Source organism: Haliotis cracherodii, unplaced genomic scaffold (assembly GCF_022045235.1).
Source record: "Haliotis cracherodii isolate W230 unplaced genomic scaffold, xgHalCrac1.p SCAF_2, whole genome shotgun sequence".
Taxonomy (NCBI): domain Eukaryota; kingdom Metazoa; phylum Mollusca; class Gastropoda; order Lepetellida; family Haliotidae; genus Haliotis; species Haliotis cracherodii.
The window spans coordinates 79,588,560-79,607,388 of NW_027266275.1; the positions used below are offsets into that span (position 1 = coordinate 79,588,560).

At 39.4% G+C, this 18,829-nt stretch overlaps 1 protein-coding gene across 1 annotated transcript; it reads right to left on the bottom strand.

Moving 5' to 3' along the window:
- Positions 1–5,884: 5,884 nt before the first annotated feature.
- LOC139469698 (multiple epidermal growth factor-like domains protein 10) lies at positions 5,885–17,850 on the bottom strand. Its single transcript, XM_071251942.1, has 8 exons — positions 17,760–17,850; positions 16,005–16,106; positions 11,419–11,655; positions 9,255–9,434; positions 8,134–8,271; positions 7,824–7,961; positions 7,464–7,610; positions 5,885–5,952 (listed from the first exon to the last, which is right to left on the bottom strand). Exons 1-8 carry the CDS (start codon positions 17,848–17,850, stop codon positions 5,939–5,941), a joined length of 1,047 nt encoding a protein of 348 aa, XP_071108043.1. The 3' UTR covers positions 5,885–5,938.
- Positions 17,851–18,829: the final 979 nt, after the last annotated feature.

Genomic DNA, 18,829 nt, shown 5'->3' on the forward strand with positions numbered 1-18,829 from the left:
AACAATATGTTAATCCAGAAATCTGTACGAAATAGGACTCAGTGTGAAACCAACAAACAAACAATCAAACAAACAACTAATGGTATACAATCAACAGATATACTAAAAAATATACTCAGTTTACAAATCAGCACAAATTACTGAACAGCAATTATGATGGCAGTAAACAATAGAGTGGTAGTACAATATTCAATGGCAATATATAATATGATGGCAGTGGTCAGTTTCAAATACTAAAATACAGTAGTAATAGCAAAAGTCATTGATAATAATGTATATTCAACCAGCGGCGACTGTGGTCAAGCTTCCGAGGTGGGCTAGGCGGGGTATCAGGGATGATGAGCGATCCTCACGTGCTAGCTGAATTGGTATGCAAGATGAAATGTGTGCGAGAATGTGTGAGAGATCAAATATGCAAGAGATGCGTAAACACGCTACTTTCCCCTTGTCTAAGAGACCCGTGAAGATTCCGGGGTAGAATAGGTCTTCAGCAACCAATGCTTGCCGTAAAAGGTGACTATGCTTGTCGTAAAAGGCGACTAATGGGATAGGGTGGTCAGGCTCGCTGACTTGGTTGAAACATGTCATCGATCCCAATTGCGAGGATCGATGCTCATGATTTTAATCCCTGGATTGTCTGGTCCAGACTCGATTATTTACAGACCGCCGTCATATAGCTGGAATATTGCTGAGTGCAGCGTTAAACAACAAACCAACCAACCAACCAACCAACCAACCTTGTATACAGTCCAACTCGCTTTCAGAACTTATCATTGGTGTTATCAGTGTAAGGTTGGACACGTTCCTTCAAACGAGTAACATATTAAATCAAGCTCAGGTTGGGTTTAGAACAAATTTCTCAACTACTGACAACTTATTTTTATTGTATATGATATCACAGATTCTCAAAGCCCGAAAACGCAAGGTTTTTTGTGCATGTATATTTTTTACCAAATCTTTTGATAATGTATGGGGCCAAGGTCTCTGGCCTGCCTACGTACCCCATGTACATTATGGGCGGTAACTTCTTCAGATGAGTGAAATTATGTATAATGATATAAAGTATTGTTGTAATTGCAAATGATACATTATGACGCTTCTTTGACAATTTTTTATTTTACTTTATGCAGATGATACTAATGAGAGGGCACGGTAGGCCCAGTCGTCTAGGGCGCCGCGATTCGCAGTGCAGAGTTGCGTCCCTTGGGCTCGGCAGAAACTGATGATTGTGGGTTCGAGTCACGGCTCGCTCCGATTATGTTTCTAGGTTTGTCAGCACCATACCCGTGCTCGTGGGTTTCACCGAAGTGGTAAACGTCTGAGACCTGCATCACTTCAGGCTTTCCTCCCACATTAAGCTGACACGCCGTGGAATACTGTTAAAAGCGGCGTTAAACCCAACTCACTCACTGATACTAATGATATTACTACTATCATGGCAAACTCTTTAAAGTCTGTCACGAATACATTTGGAAACTTAAAATTTTATCTTTCAAAAATAAAGATTATCACTCGGAGGGTTCTTTAAGCCAAAACTAAACTTTTGCTTTATTTTGGTAAAGAAAATATTGAAATAATAGATAACCAACGTATCTTGGTATTTTTTCCTCAGAAACAGAAGAATGATTACTTCAATTAAGACTCTAACAAATAATGCAACTAAACCTTTGTACTGTATTATCTTCTTAAAAGATCACGTTCATCAATCTTCCGTCAGATTGATAGTCTAAAGCAATTGATATTATGATGTGTGCCTACTTTCTGGGGGATATGAGATGTTAGAGTTAATAGAAAAAAAATACATAAAAAATCTTTCGTCCGGACCGAGGGCTTTAACACTAGAATAATGATATATGGTGAACTTGGAACATAGCATAGCAATAATAAAACAAATGATGAATTACTGGAACAAACCAGAACTGTAGTGACTATCAAATTAAGTGGTCCAAACTCATCTACACCCATGTAAAGTTGAACTATTCTATTCATAATAATTGGTTGACATTCATTTAAATAAATCATTGACAACTGTGGCTTGTCACACGTAATTAACAATGCACCACATGACTCAAATAGATCATTTCTACAGGCGACAAAACCCTTAAAAAACAATTTTTGTAATCATGGCACAGACATACGGAAAATAATTCAAAGGGTGTACACAACAGAGTCATAAAACAGTTCCGTCTTCCTCATGTCTAGGTTCTCATGTAACCAACGCCAATAGTGTTGCCTGGTTATTAGCGGGACGGAAGACTCCCCGAGTTAGCTCCCTTATCTTCGCGCTCCTGTTCCGCTTTTTGTACTGGCCTCGTGGTTTTCGAAAATAAAACCTCTCGCAACCGAAAAGCCTCTCCATCTTGTGTCCCAATCGTCAGTGGTCTAAGAGTGTCCGTAAAACCTTACAGGCGCAAAGTCCAAGTTTCAGATTAATCAACTGTAAAACCGTTATACTAAAGATCAACGGATCTGTGTTGGGAAGGGTTCTTTTTCTTTGTATTCACTGTCAGCTGCTATATTTTATAACCAGTAACAAACTGACTACACTTAGGCCGCGTCCGGTTACCTTTACTATGCATTGTATCGGGTTTGCATGTTATGTAATGGAGAAACAATGACACCTCAGGAATGGTATGTTTGTATAACCGGGTAGGCACATTAAAAGGCTTTTCTGTGCCTACCCGATTATACAATCATACCATTCCTGAGGTGGAATGGTTTGTCCAACTTATAAACCGCTATCCATTAATCTATGTCATTTTTGACCGCCTCCGTGGTCTTGTGGTAGAGCGTCCGCCCGGAGAGCGGAAGGTCCAGGGTTCGATCCCAGGCCGCGTCATACAAAATGACGTTAAAAGATTGTACTTGTTGTTACCCTGTCTGGCGCTCGGCATTAAGGGGCTAAAACAAGGACTGGTCGGCTCGGAGTCAGTATACTGTGTCTGAGTGGGGTATTCGTGTTAAACTGCGGCATGGTATCTCAGTGAGCTAGCACTATAAATCGGCATCAGTCCGGACTAGTACAAGCAGCCACACACACACATACACGTGCATGCACGTCGCTATATAAGTGCAATAATCTTGGACGCGACGTTAAACCCAATTTCACCTCACCTATGTCATTTTTGGAGCTTATATTTACGCAGTATACCGGTCGCAAATAAGCGCGGTATAAAGAGACACGCTTTATAACAGTTGTTATCGCGGGCCGCTGCGCGGACTGCACGTGCAGAAGAGGGCTGAAGGTGCAGAAAGAACCGCGTGCGTCGTACCAAATGGCATTGTGTCGTTGACTGTTCACAAGAGAGGATGTCTGACGATGACGATATTTTCCTTACTCAAAGTAAGTTAATTGATGAGAATTCTGCAAAAAAGGATGAGGATGACTTTTGTTTCCGTTTTGGTGACCCTTTGTCAGATGATGAAGTTGCTAAAAATTGCTCCCCATGTTTTACAATTGCAATTGTAAAACCAGGGGAGCAATTGTAAAACCCGAGGAGCAATTGTAAAACCTGCTGAGTGGTCTTTCGATTAAGAAAGGTCGTCTGGGAGATGGTTACAACACTATGATAGGTTTATAAATAACTAGAATGTCCTAAAATATCCACCCGGTGGACATTATACAGGAGAACGACATCTTGGTCAGCCAGGTCTGGCCTACCTGCTTTCTGATTTATCTTGAGGTTTAAGTGTATGATACAGCACGTCCGAGTTTTTTTTATGATATTAAAACCCCGAGGTTTTATCCCCAGGATAAGGGTTTTAATTATCATGACCGCATGTCACAAGTGTATATGGGGATAAGTGCCCTAGCTATTCTCAGGCTTGCTGACTTATTGATGCATATCAGGAACGTTCACTGTGCTTGTCGTAGGAGGCGACTAATTGGATCATGTGGTCAGGCTTGCTGACTTATTGATGCATATCGCTAGAACCACGGGAATGGATCCTGGGGTTCGTCTAGGTTTATCGAAATGTGAGTGAGTGAGTATGTTTTATGCCGCTTTTAGCAATATTCCAGCAATATCAGAGCGGCGGACACCAGAAATGGGCTTCACACATTGTCCCCATATGGGGAATCGAACCCGGGTCTTTGGCATGATGAGGGAAGGCTTTAACCACTAGCCTACCCGACCACCCTGGAGACACAGAGGATGGTTATGTTATGGCGTATCAGCTTGTGTTGAAGGAAAGCATGGATTGATGTATCGTTTATGTTACGACCTGAAACTCAGAAGCAAGTGTACGTTGATGGCAAACCAATGATCAATTTCAGGGTGAATCTGCCATGCCAACCCACAAACATAGGATTTTAATTGGCCGGACCAGTGCAGAGTCGGATGCCAGAAGTTACTGTTGGTTCACAGCTTTATTTACACTGAAGTGAGGATGTTATACCAGTACATACTTCCCACACGTAGTAAAGAACCTGATACGACATGGCTGTGTGTTGTCATTGTCTATAAAAGACAGACTGAACGTAAACAGTCGTAGTAACCTACATGTGCAGCATGTCTTTCAGTCAGGGACACATTTTCACAGGGATTCGTAGACAGACCTAACCCAACACTGCCAGGAGATATCATGACAGGCGTCATTCGTCAACCCCCCTCTTCAGTAAACTGACATCAAATTACACCTCCTATCTGGGCGTATATAAATGTAAGCTCATAGCCACATCTTCCCGTTAAACTATCCAGCCACCGAGCACTGCCAGTGCTATTCATTCCGGACATCACGATGCGAGGTCCGGTGTCTTCATCATGGCCGAAATGGCAAGAAAATCCTGTCGTTTTAACTTTCGATCGTCCACGATCCGTTCATGTTACTCACAAAGTGTCAAACATTATTTGCTTATCATTTTCCAGCATGTCGACACCGACACTGGTTGCTCGCCGTTGCTGCAGAGGTACTACCGTTACACGTATCACAGCACTTCCTGTTGATCGATGCGTCGACCTCCATTGACGTCAGAGACTTTGGTCTCACTTTGAGTCTCTTCCTGCACCACACGCATGCGTATAACGTTTCGGTTGGTCTATCGCCCTTCCCGGATAAAACGGACATACGGTCTTCCTATTTAACGGCAGTTGTACTGTACACGTGGTTGTGATGATGCCTGTGGCAAAGCTCACTGTGGCACATGGCCTACTTCTAGCATTTCATTTATTCCTCCATCCTCATATCCTTTTTCTTCTACGCCTCAAATTATATAACGCATTCAGTTATACTCACTCAGTTCCGACGCCATTCAACAGAGGTTAAACTGTGTCCATTATTAAACACAAAATGTTTCAACTACTTGTTTATATTAGATCTACCCCTGATGTGAATAATACACATTGAATATATATCTCCGTATATTCCTTTGAAGGACTGTCGAGCGTGGGTGTACGATTATGTATTCTTTATTAAACTGTAGGTACGCATGTATATCAAGGTTACCGTTATTATTATGTCATGTTTATTGATATTAGAAAGAAAACGTTCATGTTTCTTGGTGTAAGTGGCTGTGTAAGTGTTGCTATATGAAGCTCACCTGGCAAGCTGGCAGAACCTCTGACGCGCTGAGGAAACCGCCCATATTTGCTGAACTGGGAGACAGAGTGAATGAATCACAATTACAACTTAGATGGAAAATTGCACCTTTACAAATAATAGTAATCTTGACTGGGACCAAATTTATGTAATTTAAGCATTCCAAGTTACTTGAGAGTTAGCTAGTTCCAGTAAAAACTTCTACAACGATTAATACCAATAAATTTGTTTTTTATTCATGATGAAAATGTCAGATCATGATCAATGCACTTGATGTCTTGCTAGAGAAAAAACTATTTTACATGTTTTCTTGGAATGTCATGTTGTTCAGCCTTTTCGACAGTTCATCCGTCTTGGGTAACATACAACTGCTCACATGTGTTCATATCCAACTGGATGCTCAGCTTGCATTACCTGGAATAAGGGCAAATATCATTACTGATCATTTTTTTGGCCAAATCTTTAATTTATAAGTGTAAATTGAATTTGAAAACAAATATCCCAACAGATTTTATACAAATAGGGCATCATATCATATATTGTTTAAAGATAAAAGTTGTGTCACTTTAACACCTGGAATTAGGAATATGTAATATTGTTTACTTCAGTTTGTTATATACTAGTATTCTACATGAATGAAGGCCACTGTCAAGCAGTACAGAATGAATGAAATGTTTTGTGGATGTGTGGATGAAAGTGGGGGGAAATCAGAATCTCTGTTTATATGGTTATTTTTTTATCCAGAAAGAGTATTGCACATTCCTGAACCTGAATATAAGAATACATGGAGAAAGGAAACCAATTCAAGTCTAGAATGATTTGGCAAGACCTAATTGCCTTGATTGATAAACATTGTGTGCGCCATTTGGATTTTATTTCATATGTTTATATTATAAGCATGATAATTCTTTTTCTGGGACAAATGTTAATCTACTACCTGGAATCTTATCAGGGTTTCTGAAATTAAAAAATATAGTTGAAAAAAATATCCTGTAGTTGACCTACTTTTGACATACGCAGAGATTGCTTTGGTCTTGCATATAACAAGAGAGAAAGATGTATTGTATAAGTTTGGAGTTGGGTGACAAGAGGTTTTTACTGTGTTGGGTATGCAAGTAATAGCAAAGACATGTTTCGATCAGAGCTACTGTGCATCACTGAATGTTTCGGAGATAGGCGAGTTGAGTTGACTCTGTAATTCGCGTAACTTTCGATCTGTCCGAAGTCGAGGCTCGCAAATACAGTACAGCACGATCTTCAAAGACACACAAACTACATGTTATATATCTGATGTGCAGATTGTGAGTGAAACATCGTATCACGCAATGACAGCCAAGACAGCGATGCGTTCCTTAGACTCAACTAGCTTTGCGGAAGATAGTGTGACGTGATCACATAAGATCACTTAAGACAATTGCAGGTTTAAGGGCACAACACACGTGTGCATTTATTAAGTTCCCCCAATACCAGCATTAGGGATTCAGAGTTCACCTTCGCAGACCGTAAAAAATTGTTTTTATCTGTATCGCTGATTTGTTACTTTGAGTTGTAGATGTATTCCCTTTGTGTCCCTTATATGTTGTTGCAAGGGTAACAAGTGTGTTGTTTCTCCAATAGTCTGCCATTTGTCATAAAAAAAGGATAATGCTTCTTATACAAACACTTCATGCTGTGAAGAAGGTAACTGTTCAAGAACGTCGACTCTACCATGTTTTATAATACAATTACAGTGTAATGCGTCTAATACAAACACTTCAAGCTGTGAAGAAGGTAACTGTTCAAGAACGACGACTCTACAATGTTTTATAATACAATTACAGTATAATGCGTCTAATACAAACACTTCATGCTGTGAAGAAGGTAACTGTTCAAGAACGACGACTCTACAATGTTTTATAATACAATTACAGTATAATGCTTCTAACCTTCACGCTCAGTCTGGTCATGACACGTCGTTCCATTCCAACCCGACAGACAGCCGTTGGGGCAGGTGCCGTTGACGTGATTGCAGCTAGTTCCGTTACAGTGTCCACATTTCTCCATACAGTCCCTACCATATGTGCCATTGCAAGCTGTGAATGGAGTATTTTGAGAAAAGTTGCTGAAACTGCATATCATTATTAATGTAGTGAAGTAGATTTGTTTCACCTGTGTTGTTGTCCCGAAAATACTGCAAGACTCCTGCTTACAGTGAAAGAAATGTCTAGAAGCATTTACCTTAAATATTTAACGGAAATCCTATTGATTGAGAACCCTGTGACTGTCACACATGATTTCCATCCTACCTTTGTCACATGTAGCGTTGGTCCACCCTTCGTCACAGCCGTGGGGACAGATGCCGTCAGTTCTGTCACAGAAGGTATTGTTCACGCAGCGTCCACACGAAAAAGTGCAGTTCGAGCCATAGGTGCCATTTACACATTCTGTAATAAACCATTTCTGTTGTATGTTTGTCTTTAGGCTATTTGATTGTTATTGAGACCTATTATCCAAACATGCGAGTGGTTCATGCATACTCACATATGGTTGAGATCGTATACGATATTATCAATAGGAATATTCTTTTCAGATGACACAAATCTGTTGTTCCCTCACCTTGAAGACAATCTGTTCCATTAAACCCTGGTGGACATCCGCTTGTGCACTGACCTTCTACTTTGTCACATATCTCCGACTCGTTGAAACAGTTGCACTGCTTGTCGCACTCTTGTCCAAACCAGAAGTCACTACAAACTAAACCATGAAGAAACATTCCGAGTGATTTCGGTCTGAGGCCGTTAACAGTATTTCAAACGTATCGGGACGGTCATGTCAGCTAATCATGTTGCATTATTCAATATGTAATAAAATAGTGTCCATTAAGTAACGAATCAAATCTATTCCATTTGTTATTTCACTGTAGGTCCCAAGTGAGTTGACCGCATATTCCAGTGTAGGAGAACAGCCTCCGTGGTCTATTATAGAGCCACCGCCCGGAGAGCGGAAGGTCCGGGGTTCGATCTCCGGCCGCGTCATATCAAAATAACTTAAAAGATAGTACTTGTTGTTACCCTATCTGTCGCACGGCATTAATGGGCTAAAACAAGGACTGGTCGGCTCGGAGTCAATATACTTTGTCTGGGTGGGGTATTCATGTTAAATTGCAGCATGGTATCTCAGTGGGCTAGCACTATAAATCGGCATCAGTCCGCTATATAAGTGCCATAATCTTGGACGCGAAGTTAAACCCCATTTCACCTCACCTCACCTCCAGTGTAGGATCACCTTGCATCTTCTCCGACTCTCTACCAGAAGTCTATCCCCGTATGTGATATATGTTGTAACCTCGGGAATATACTTTACATTGTGTCTTAATCTCATAGCTACGATTTTCACATTATATAACTCATACTAAGCGTTAGGTTAACTGTGGGCTAACTTTGACCTGCTGAATAGTGATACCAACTTGTACCTACGACGTATACTACCAACACCCAGCCAGTCCCACGCGGTCCAGTCCTTAGTGGTTAAAGCGTTCGCTCGTCACACCGAAGGTCCGGGTTCGATTCCCCATATGGGTACAATGTGTGAAGCCCATTTCTGGTGCTGGAATATTACTAAATGCGGCGTAAAACCATACTCACTCACTAGTTAGTGGATCAAATCAGCATGGGCACATTTTGTAATTTACTGACTTTCGATAGATGAAAGAGAGAAGGAGGCTCCAACGAACTCACCAAACACCTGTACTTCACATAGGCTGAGAGAGTCTGAAGGAGTTGTTATTGTAACATTTCTCCCTGTCAGAGCTCTGTCACAGGTAACATTCCAGACGGTATCAGGATAAGATGTTTTTTCCCATTTGAAACATCGCTTCCCGCCCACCTGAACTTCCATTCCTTTCCGTCTATCGGGGCCTGAATGAATCAGATACAGCACAGCATCAGTTCCTACTCATCAACATGTATCTTCAGAATACCATCAAACGCATAACGTCTTTTAAATCTCTAACATTTGACTGATAACAAATCATTATTTAGATAAATATATTGTTATACATCATGATATGTATAAATACACTTTATTCAGATGTATTGTAGGCCATAGGCCCATGATACAATGGTTACAGTGTGGTAATGGGAGTTGGAGATCCCAACAGACTTTGCCTTAGATTCATAGCTTTTAGAATATACATGGCTAGTTTCTTAACAGTAAATGGGTTGGTGGATGACATTAAAATATTGTACTTATGTCTTGTCGGAAACTCACAATAATGCAAGGATATATATTCTGACCTCAAAGCTTGATAACAATCACAAATTAAAATAAAGTGATACTCATCTTCGATATAACCATGTTTACAAACAGTACAAATTCTTTCTTCTCTAGGTTCCTTATTATGTCTACCTGATTCAATTCTTAGATGATGAGAACTACATCTGAAACGTGCCATAGTACTTCTAAATTTATCACATGATAGCCTTGTAATATACATTTCAACACCAAATGTTTGCTTATACAAAGAATAATAATATGATTTCGAACTTTCACGTATAGCTGAATGCCAGTCTTGTTGGTACGATAATTTTAGCCTCACTAAAAAATCCTTTATGAACAAAGGTATATTTGCAACACACTGTTGATCCCATATAAAACCAAATCCTGCTGACACAATAATGTGTCTAATTTTGGAAAACCCAGTTTACTTTACCATTACTTACAGCTTGCAGTTGCATATTATAGCATTTCTTTACATATCTAGATTCTGGCATTTTCAAAATTTTGCACCCATATTTAACAATTCTTTTGTAAGCATAAATGTTTAGAGGATATCGGCCACATTCACCTCTTATAACGTGATTTGAGGTGGAGACCTTAACACCTAAAAAGCGCTTACAAGTCATCATGCGGATACTTTCAATATCATTACAAATTTCAGGACTCAGACCCCATGTTTCTGCTCCATATAGCAAAATTGGGCTAATTTTGGTATCAAATATTTTAAAAAATAAATCAAAGGGTATGGGCTTAAAGTTGGACAGAGATTTCAGTATGCCACATAGTACTTTCTTAGCTTGTAGTGCTGCAACCTTAACATGTTTACCCCATGATAAAGTTCTTGTAAAAGATAAACCTAAATATTTGATCATGATATAGATAATGATGTGTTGTCGGTCAAAAGTTAGAGATGGTATATGTTGATGATATTTTTTTAATTAATAGTATTTTCCCGCTCCTGATTAATAGAAAAGGGTGCCTTCTGTGGACTATTGCCAGGTAATGCCAGGTATATTCCAAGATGATCGCCTTATCGGTTCCACATATGTGACCCCAATTATGAGTATAACAACTTGGATATTACTTGTCATGTGTCGGTTACCCTGTTCCGGGATTTGAGATGTGAATACATATAACGACACGTAAGTGTTTCAAAACAGAGCGAGGAGTCCGCAAGAACTCAGCTTGTGCAGCAGTCAGGGGCGACATATGATTGTTACACCCTCAATACAAAGCTTATACCGAGGTTTGGTTGTGTTGCTTAACGCCGCACTCAGCAATATTCCAGCAATATTCCAGCAATATTCCATCTTCAGATGTCTTTGTCACTCTTTTATAGTTTCAAAACTTGGAATTCAGACAGAAGTGATTAGTCATTGGAAGTTAGTATATTAAGTCGGCGTGTCCTGTTAGCAGTTAATTACCTCCGACCAGCGGTAAGTATTTATTCCTGTTGTACAGCTGTTTATGACATTTAGAATGCAAACATATATATTTCAGTTTTCTTGTTAGTGGTGACCTAAGGATACTATGTTTGAGACAACAATGCACAATTTACTGTTACCTGATTGTAAACTGTGTCACAATTATCATTTATCTGCCCTGATAAGGGAGACAACTTACGTTCTCTCCGATTGTAGATTGTGATGTATTTTATCTGATGGTCGTTTGATAGTGCCACATTCCACCATGAGTTTCTTTCGGGTCCAGCATGTGTGCATGTCCGGGAGTAGAATGTTGTGTTGGTGTTGCCGTCAAGAGCCAAACCAGCATTGAAACTTACAACCCTGCCATCTGTCTCCTTACTCTTGCCAACGTAAGTGCCCTTCTGTGTCGCTTTGCCATTTAACGCGACATTTTCTGGTGAGATGAAAGAACGAAATGATGGTTAATGCAGCGACACGACATCAGAGATCTGATGTATACAACGCCATAAACATGAACATAAAACTGGAAACTGGAAACAGACTATATTTATTGCAGAATGGTCAGCACCTATAAAACATTACATATGGCCCTATCATAACATACTGTACAAATATATGAAAATATAATAGGTCTCACGCCGTTATGCAACAAACATACTTGTACGCATCACACTGAGCAGTTAATACTATAAGATAAATGAACAATGCTGTGCAACGAACATACATGTTATCTATGAATCTGGATACATTAAATATATCCCAGCAAACAATTCTACGTTGTGACAACGTTGTGACAACGTTGACTTTTCGTTGCTACAACGTTGTGATGTAACGTTGTCACAACGTCAATCTGTAGACTCCCAGAATGGTTGCTACAACGTTGTGCGTATACCAAAATACAACCAAATCAAGACGTTGTCACAACATCCATTTTTTACGTTGCTACAACGTTGTGATGTAACGTTGTCACAACGTCAATCTGTAGACTCCCAGAATGGTTGCTACAACGTTGTGCGTATACCAAAATACAACCAAATCAAGACGTTGTCACAACATCCATTTTTTACGTTGCTACAACGTTCATCCCAAACGTCGCGACAACGTAGGTATCGCATACATATGGCGACACTACAGACTTTGCAGCACGTTGTTGCAATGTCCGTGTCTTATTCCTCAATACCTCCCAGGCAGCCTGAAATGTTTGTACCAATCTAGTTAAGACATCAGGTACCAAGCAATACATTCTGCAAACTGAATTCACTTTAACCATATCCGTGAAACAGCAAGTCAATGAAATGCACTCTTTTGGCAGAGTTTGAAATACGGCCAAGATAAAAATCTAAATGTTTTAAATTACATGATTGTAAAATTTGGTTATATATTTATTTTCCCAAACAGTTTTCAAGGCTATGTGCAAATTGTTCACAAATGTTTCAACACAATTAAAAGATATTTGATTTCCCCACGAATTTGCAAATTAAAAAACCATCAAACAATAAGCCCTGCACAAATTGAAACATTTAAATTTTCTTGGCCTTACCCCATACATTCAGCATTTAGAGCAACACTGTGACAAACAGAATAGTCTATGCATCTGATGTCCTAAGATCCATTTCCCAGCAACGAAATGACAATAGAATTCTGGTTGAGGTGACCTTTATTTATTTATTAAATGACAAGTCAGAACTTGGGATGAGTGGCTGAGGAGCCTTTTCAGTCCTCAAATGAAAAGTCACAGGGATGATCTTCAACTGTATCCATAGTCTCTCCTTAAGCCTTGGTAACTGAATAAAAAATGACACAAATGTTATAAAATGGCAAGGCAAGGGACATATTTCTGACATAACAAAATAATGGTTGCATTCCCCAAATAATATTTTGATGTCTGATGTCAGTCTTTAAACAGTTAACTGCTGAAAGTGCGAAGGCGCTGACAGTAATAACATGATGCTCTTGGATCATACATAAGCAGAAAAGCTTTTAGCACTGAATCATTGGTGTAACTTTATACCCCCGCCCTTTAGACTTTTGGTATAATTAAATAAGAATCATCTAAATTTTAATTCTTGAAGATGTTTGTATATATTATTGCATCATACATACCTTTCTGTCAGTGATGTACTTTAAACAAATATGCTCCCACAATACTGTTTTCTCAACCTAAAAGAAAAACAGAAACCACAAAGTATCACATTTTTAAATAAACCAGTACTGTATAGATAAATCACATTTACTTAGAGTATGATGTAACTAGTGGTAGTATTGGCAAATAGTTTTATCAGTCAACAGATCAACTGTAGTTATTCAAACCAGTCACTTTACCTCTCTGCTGTACATCACAAACTAGTGATTCAAGTGAATATGTTGGCCAAGTTTCTAAAACCTTATTTGAAAAATATATACATAAATGAAAAATATATATTGCCAAATAAAATAAATAGTTCCCATATTTGAAGCATGAATGTTGAATATGAATTATGAATAGAAGTGTTAACACTTTGGGGTATTTATCCTAATTAAAATTGGGATTATTTTTTTTAATACTAACCTTAATATTTTCCATATTAATATGCCAGGATAATTATATAGAATCTATGTTGTAATATTTACAAAGATAGATCTAGAAAACATGGGAAAATTAACAAAATGCAATAGCTTATACAATACCAGACGAAGTTGAAACAGCTCAGTAAATATTTATTTAAATTTATTTGTTACTACGTCTATTATAATACATAATACAGTTTAATATCGTTATATATAATTCTGTAGACCTAGTATGGTAGCCTATACGTGGCAACATATGGAGATCGAAAACCGAACGAATAGGGTTGCTATCAATTCCATTGTATTTTTCATTGGTGCACATTGGCTACACCTATCTCACCTTAATAATCAACAAACGATGACCAACTCACTGACAATATATGGTGATATTTAACTTTTAACTATCGACTAGCTTATCATCACCAATATGACAATACCGCAAACACCCCGTTATAGCGCGCGACGAGAGACTCGTTTTACTATTGCTCGTTTTCATTAGAAGGGAGTCGGACATATATCCAGTTATCGGAAAATGATGAATTGATTCTTTTTTTGCAAATGATAAAATTACACCATGATAAGAGCCTTGCTAAAATAAAATGTATAGTCAGCACCAACAACCTGATGGTCCACATTTAGGCTACTTCAGTCTGTGCTAATTAGGCCTTTTCGGAAACAACAAGTATGTTTCTATCTCTTCCCGAAAATACAACTTTTCATAACATCATTGAGCGCATTAAGACTAAGGCTATAACTAGTAGCCTACAGAGAGTCGATCTGAAAATACTTCCATTGTTTTGATTCCCTCTCTTCGCTGTATAAGAGAAATCTACTAAACCTTTCCCATGTCCTGAATGAGCCACTTTGTTTCACAAAAATCAAAGTCCGAGGGATTAGTACAAGTAAACTTTGAATGGTAATGATTTCCGAAATAACACGGAAGAAATGGCGATAACTGTCAGTGGTCAGTAGGCGATGCATAAGTTAGGCCTATTTACAGACCTACACGTTTACGATCGAAACCCGAACATAATATGACGGCCACAAAACGCCGCCAGACTGAATTCTGGTCAAACATATCTACTGCTTGCCCTTGGTAATTACCCTTGGTATCCATAAAATAATAATATGGGAAAATGTCTTGGGCCTCCTTCGCCTCTATATACATTATGTTCTGTGTATCAAATATTAATATCGTCACTGACGCTCAGTGAAAGTGACCGGCAAACTTCATTCTAAACCCTGCCACTGCTGAATAATACGATACATTTAATCATTTGACGATCTGCCTGTACAGAAACATATCAACAAGCGGAGGCTGCTTCTCAAAAATTAACTTACCTCATCCGAATTCACAGATCATCTGTCCAGTTCCAGTTGCTGCACAATCTCTTGGTTGTAGACTTCTTAGTGAGCTTGAACTAAGATGGCTGGTGACAACAAATCTTCCGCGACAATGTGACGTCATTCTGACGTCACTTCACGAGGCAACAGGCTGAACTTTTCCGCAGTCGCTCTCACGCCGCAAAAAATGGGCGCAATTGTTTTTAACTGTAATATTGCTTGTGACAACATTTAGTAGACAGATAACTTCGTTATAGATATATATCTTTAAAAAGAATAAAACTAAGAGATGGTAGGTCTACAAGTGGTTTCCTAAACATCATTTACAAAAAGTGTTGTAATGTCCAAAGCACAACGTTATCACAACGTTAATTTGCAACGTTGTTGTTACGTTGTGGAATAACGTTGTCATAGAGATACGCAATTACGTTCTGGAAATTTTAGTATTAAGAGATGAAAATTTAAATGCCGAATATATAGAAAGGTAATGCATTACTGCCTTGGTATTCTGACAAATTCATGTTGATTTTGATAAAGCAGTTCTATTCCTTTATGACTATCGAGAAGCAAACTCTATAACGTTTCACCGACGTTTCAGAAACGTAGCTACAAAACGTTGTGTGATGTCCAATGCACAACGTTTTCACAACGTGAATGTGCAACGTTGTTATAACGTTGTGAAATAACGTTGCACGTTGACGTTATAACAACGTTGTGACAACGTAATATCACGACGTTACCAATCCACAACCTTTCCACAACGTTGTGACAACGTCGTGTGTTAGCTGGGATGTTGGCATTTTATTACTATTTGGTCAACAAGCAAGCACAATACCTGGGTACTCAGAACATTTTCATACATACGGTTTTAAGCTTTCGCATTTGACTTACGTTTTTGACAGTAGTTTCCATACCAGCCTGTGTCGCAGTTTCCGCTACAGTATTCCGTGCCGTTACAGGGCTTGTTGCGACAGTGACATTCGACTACTCGGCCTGTATTATTATTATTAATAATAATAATAATAATAATAATGATAATGATAATAATAATAATAATAATAATAATAATAATAATAATAATAATGATAATAATAATGATAATAATATAAGTGCATTTATAATGCACCAAATTCAATTACCGCGTGGATGCTCATAGGGCTACAATATTATTACCTCGGTCAATGGATCAGTGTTCACTCAATTTTCATTCTCAGCTCCCTGGAAGTATGCCACTCAAGCTGCCTGCGAGGCGCCAGAAGATTAACAGCCACATAACCATCTCATCCTAACGGGTACCCACTTACTTCTGGGTGAACAGTGGCACATTTCGAACAAGGTCATTTGCCTGAGGAGACACCACATGTTGTATATGTGCTTCAGTGTGGGGCAGGACCGAAGCCCTAGAAACTCAGGAGTCAAGCTACTGAACGCGGTCACCCATGCAACTACTCTCCGCGACCGACGTTGCTTACTTCACCTGATTTGTGACCTGTGCGTTGTGTGCTGTGTGTTGTTTGTTGTGTTCTGTGTGTTGTGTGCTGTTCGCTGTGTGTTGTGTGTTGTGTTCTGTGTGCTGTGTGTTGTGTTCTGTGTGTTGTGTGTTGTGTTCTGTGTGTTGTGTGCTGTGTGTTCTGTGCGTTGTGTGCTGTGTGCTGTGTGTTGTGTGCTGTGCGTTGTGTGTTGTGTTCTGTGTGTTGTGTGCTGTGTTCTGTGTGTTGTGTGATGTGTGTTGTGTGCTGTGTGTTGTGTTCTGTGTGTTGTGTTCTGTGTGTTGTGTGCTGTGTGTTGTGTTCTGTGTGTTGTGTTCTGTGTGTTGTGTTCTGTGTGTTGTGTGCTGTGTGTTGTGTTCTTTGTGTTGTGTTCTGTGTGTTGTGTTCTGTGTGTTGTGTTCTGTGTGTTGTGTTCTTTGTGTTGTGTTCTGTGTGTTGTGTTCTGTGTGTTGTGTGCTGTGTGTTGTGTTCTTTGTGTTGTGTTCTGTGTGTTGTGATCTGTGTGTTGTGTTCTGTGTGTTGTGCTGTGTGTTGTGTTCTGTGTGTTGTGTGTTGTGTTCTTTGTGTTGTGTTCTGTGTGTTGTGTTCTGTGTGTTGTGTGCTGTGTGTTGTGTTCTTTGTGTTGTGTTCTGTGTGTTGTGTTCTGTGTGTTGTGATCTGTGTGTTGTGTTCTGTGTGTTGTGTTCTTTGTGTTGTGTTCTGTGTGTTGTGTTCTGTGTGTTGTGTTCTGTGTGTTGTGTGCTGTGTGTTGTGTTCTTTGTGTTGTGTTCTGTGTGTTGTGTTCTGTGTGTTGTGTTCTGTGTGTTGTGTGCTGTGTGTTGTGCGCTGTGTTCTGTGTGCTGTGCGCTGTGTGCTGTGTGTTGTGTTCTGTGTGTTGTGTGCAGTGCGCTGTGTGCTGTGCACAGGAGCACGTGGCATCATTTGGACAAATGTACGTACGTGAGGCTTAATAATACAGTCGTTGGGTAGCACGTCACTGGCACTGGTGTGGTACACGGAAGATAAACTGAATTCATTCTTGCACATCAGGGATATAACAGTTCAGATCATAAATATGATTTGTATATACTCAATCTGTAGTGAAGCATAAGGTTACATTGACCTTGATACAACAACACATATATAATCTGAACAGAATCACAAAGTAGTGTCTGACCTTGTGCATGTTGTCGTGTGCTTCTCATGTCTACGATGCCATTCATCAGTCCAAAGCATACCAGCACAATCGTACACCAGTGGGTTGTCATTCCAAAGGCTGCAACTACAACTGGATATGAATATGTCCACAAGGCACACGGATATATGATATGAATAAACAGTGATCGATAAACCATCAGTAAATGGGTTAATCAATCAACCCCTTTATTGAATCAATATGTCAAAGTTGTATTAACAGTTTTTCTACAGCAATACAGGAAGTGAAGTCTGAAGTGAATGTGTGTGTTGATATTGTAACAAGAGCATTTCTAATTGAAACGTACATGTGGATGTATCACCTTTAAGTGGCACACAACCTTTCGAAATAAAAGGCAGCAAGTGCTCCTCATTTGACAGCTGAACACCCAAACACATCCTACTCCTCAGTGTTAAGGACTTGACACTCACTAGGACATGGGGCCAGTTTTGTGACCAAACGAGTTGGCTTGTGGCAATATCTACATCAAACACCTGACGACAAACCTGAATCCTGTTTCGAACCAGCTGGGGTATCTGATCTCGTAGGGAGTGAACTACCCGACTTGCTGGAATTCGAACCGGTGGAACGAGATTACTTGTACCCGATTGCCCTGTCCTGGGATTCCCCTGGCCAATCCTGGGAGAGTAACCATACCGCCTAAATACCACTATAAGTAACAAAGTAATCATCTGTCAAGGTTGCAGCCTGGGGTAACTGATCAACCTTCTGTTCATCCAAACAAGTCTCAGCATTACATTCCAACAAACTCAGCTGCCTCAACATTCTTACCAACATCCTTTGATAAACAAAGTCTCCTTACCCCTTACATGTAAGTATCATCACCCCTTTACTTTGATTGCTTATAGTTTTGCCTGTATACTCCAGATACCAAGTCATAAGCTTTCAAAATAGTCCTTTTACCTCATCATAAGTTGAACTGATATCAGCTGTTAGTGCTGAAAAGACTTCTTGAGCTTTGCCTTTAATTGGCTTCGCAATAACATATTACCCAATTTTCTGATATTCCTGAAACCCTGATTTCCTTACTA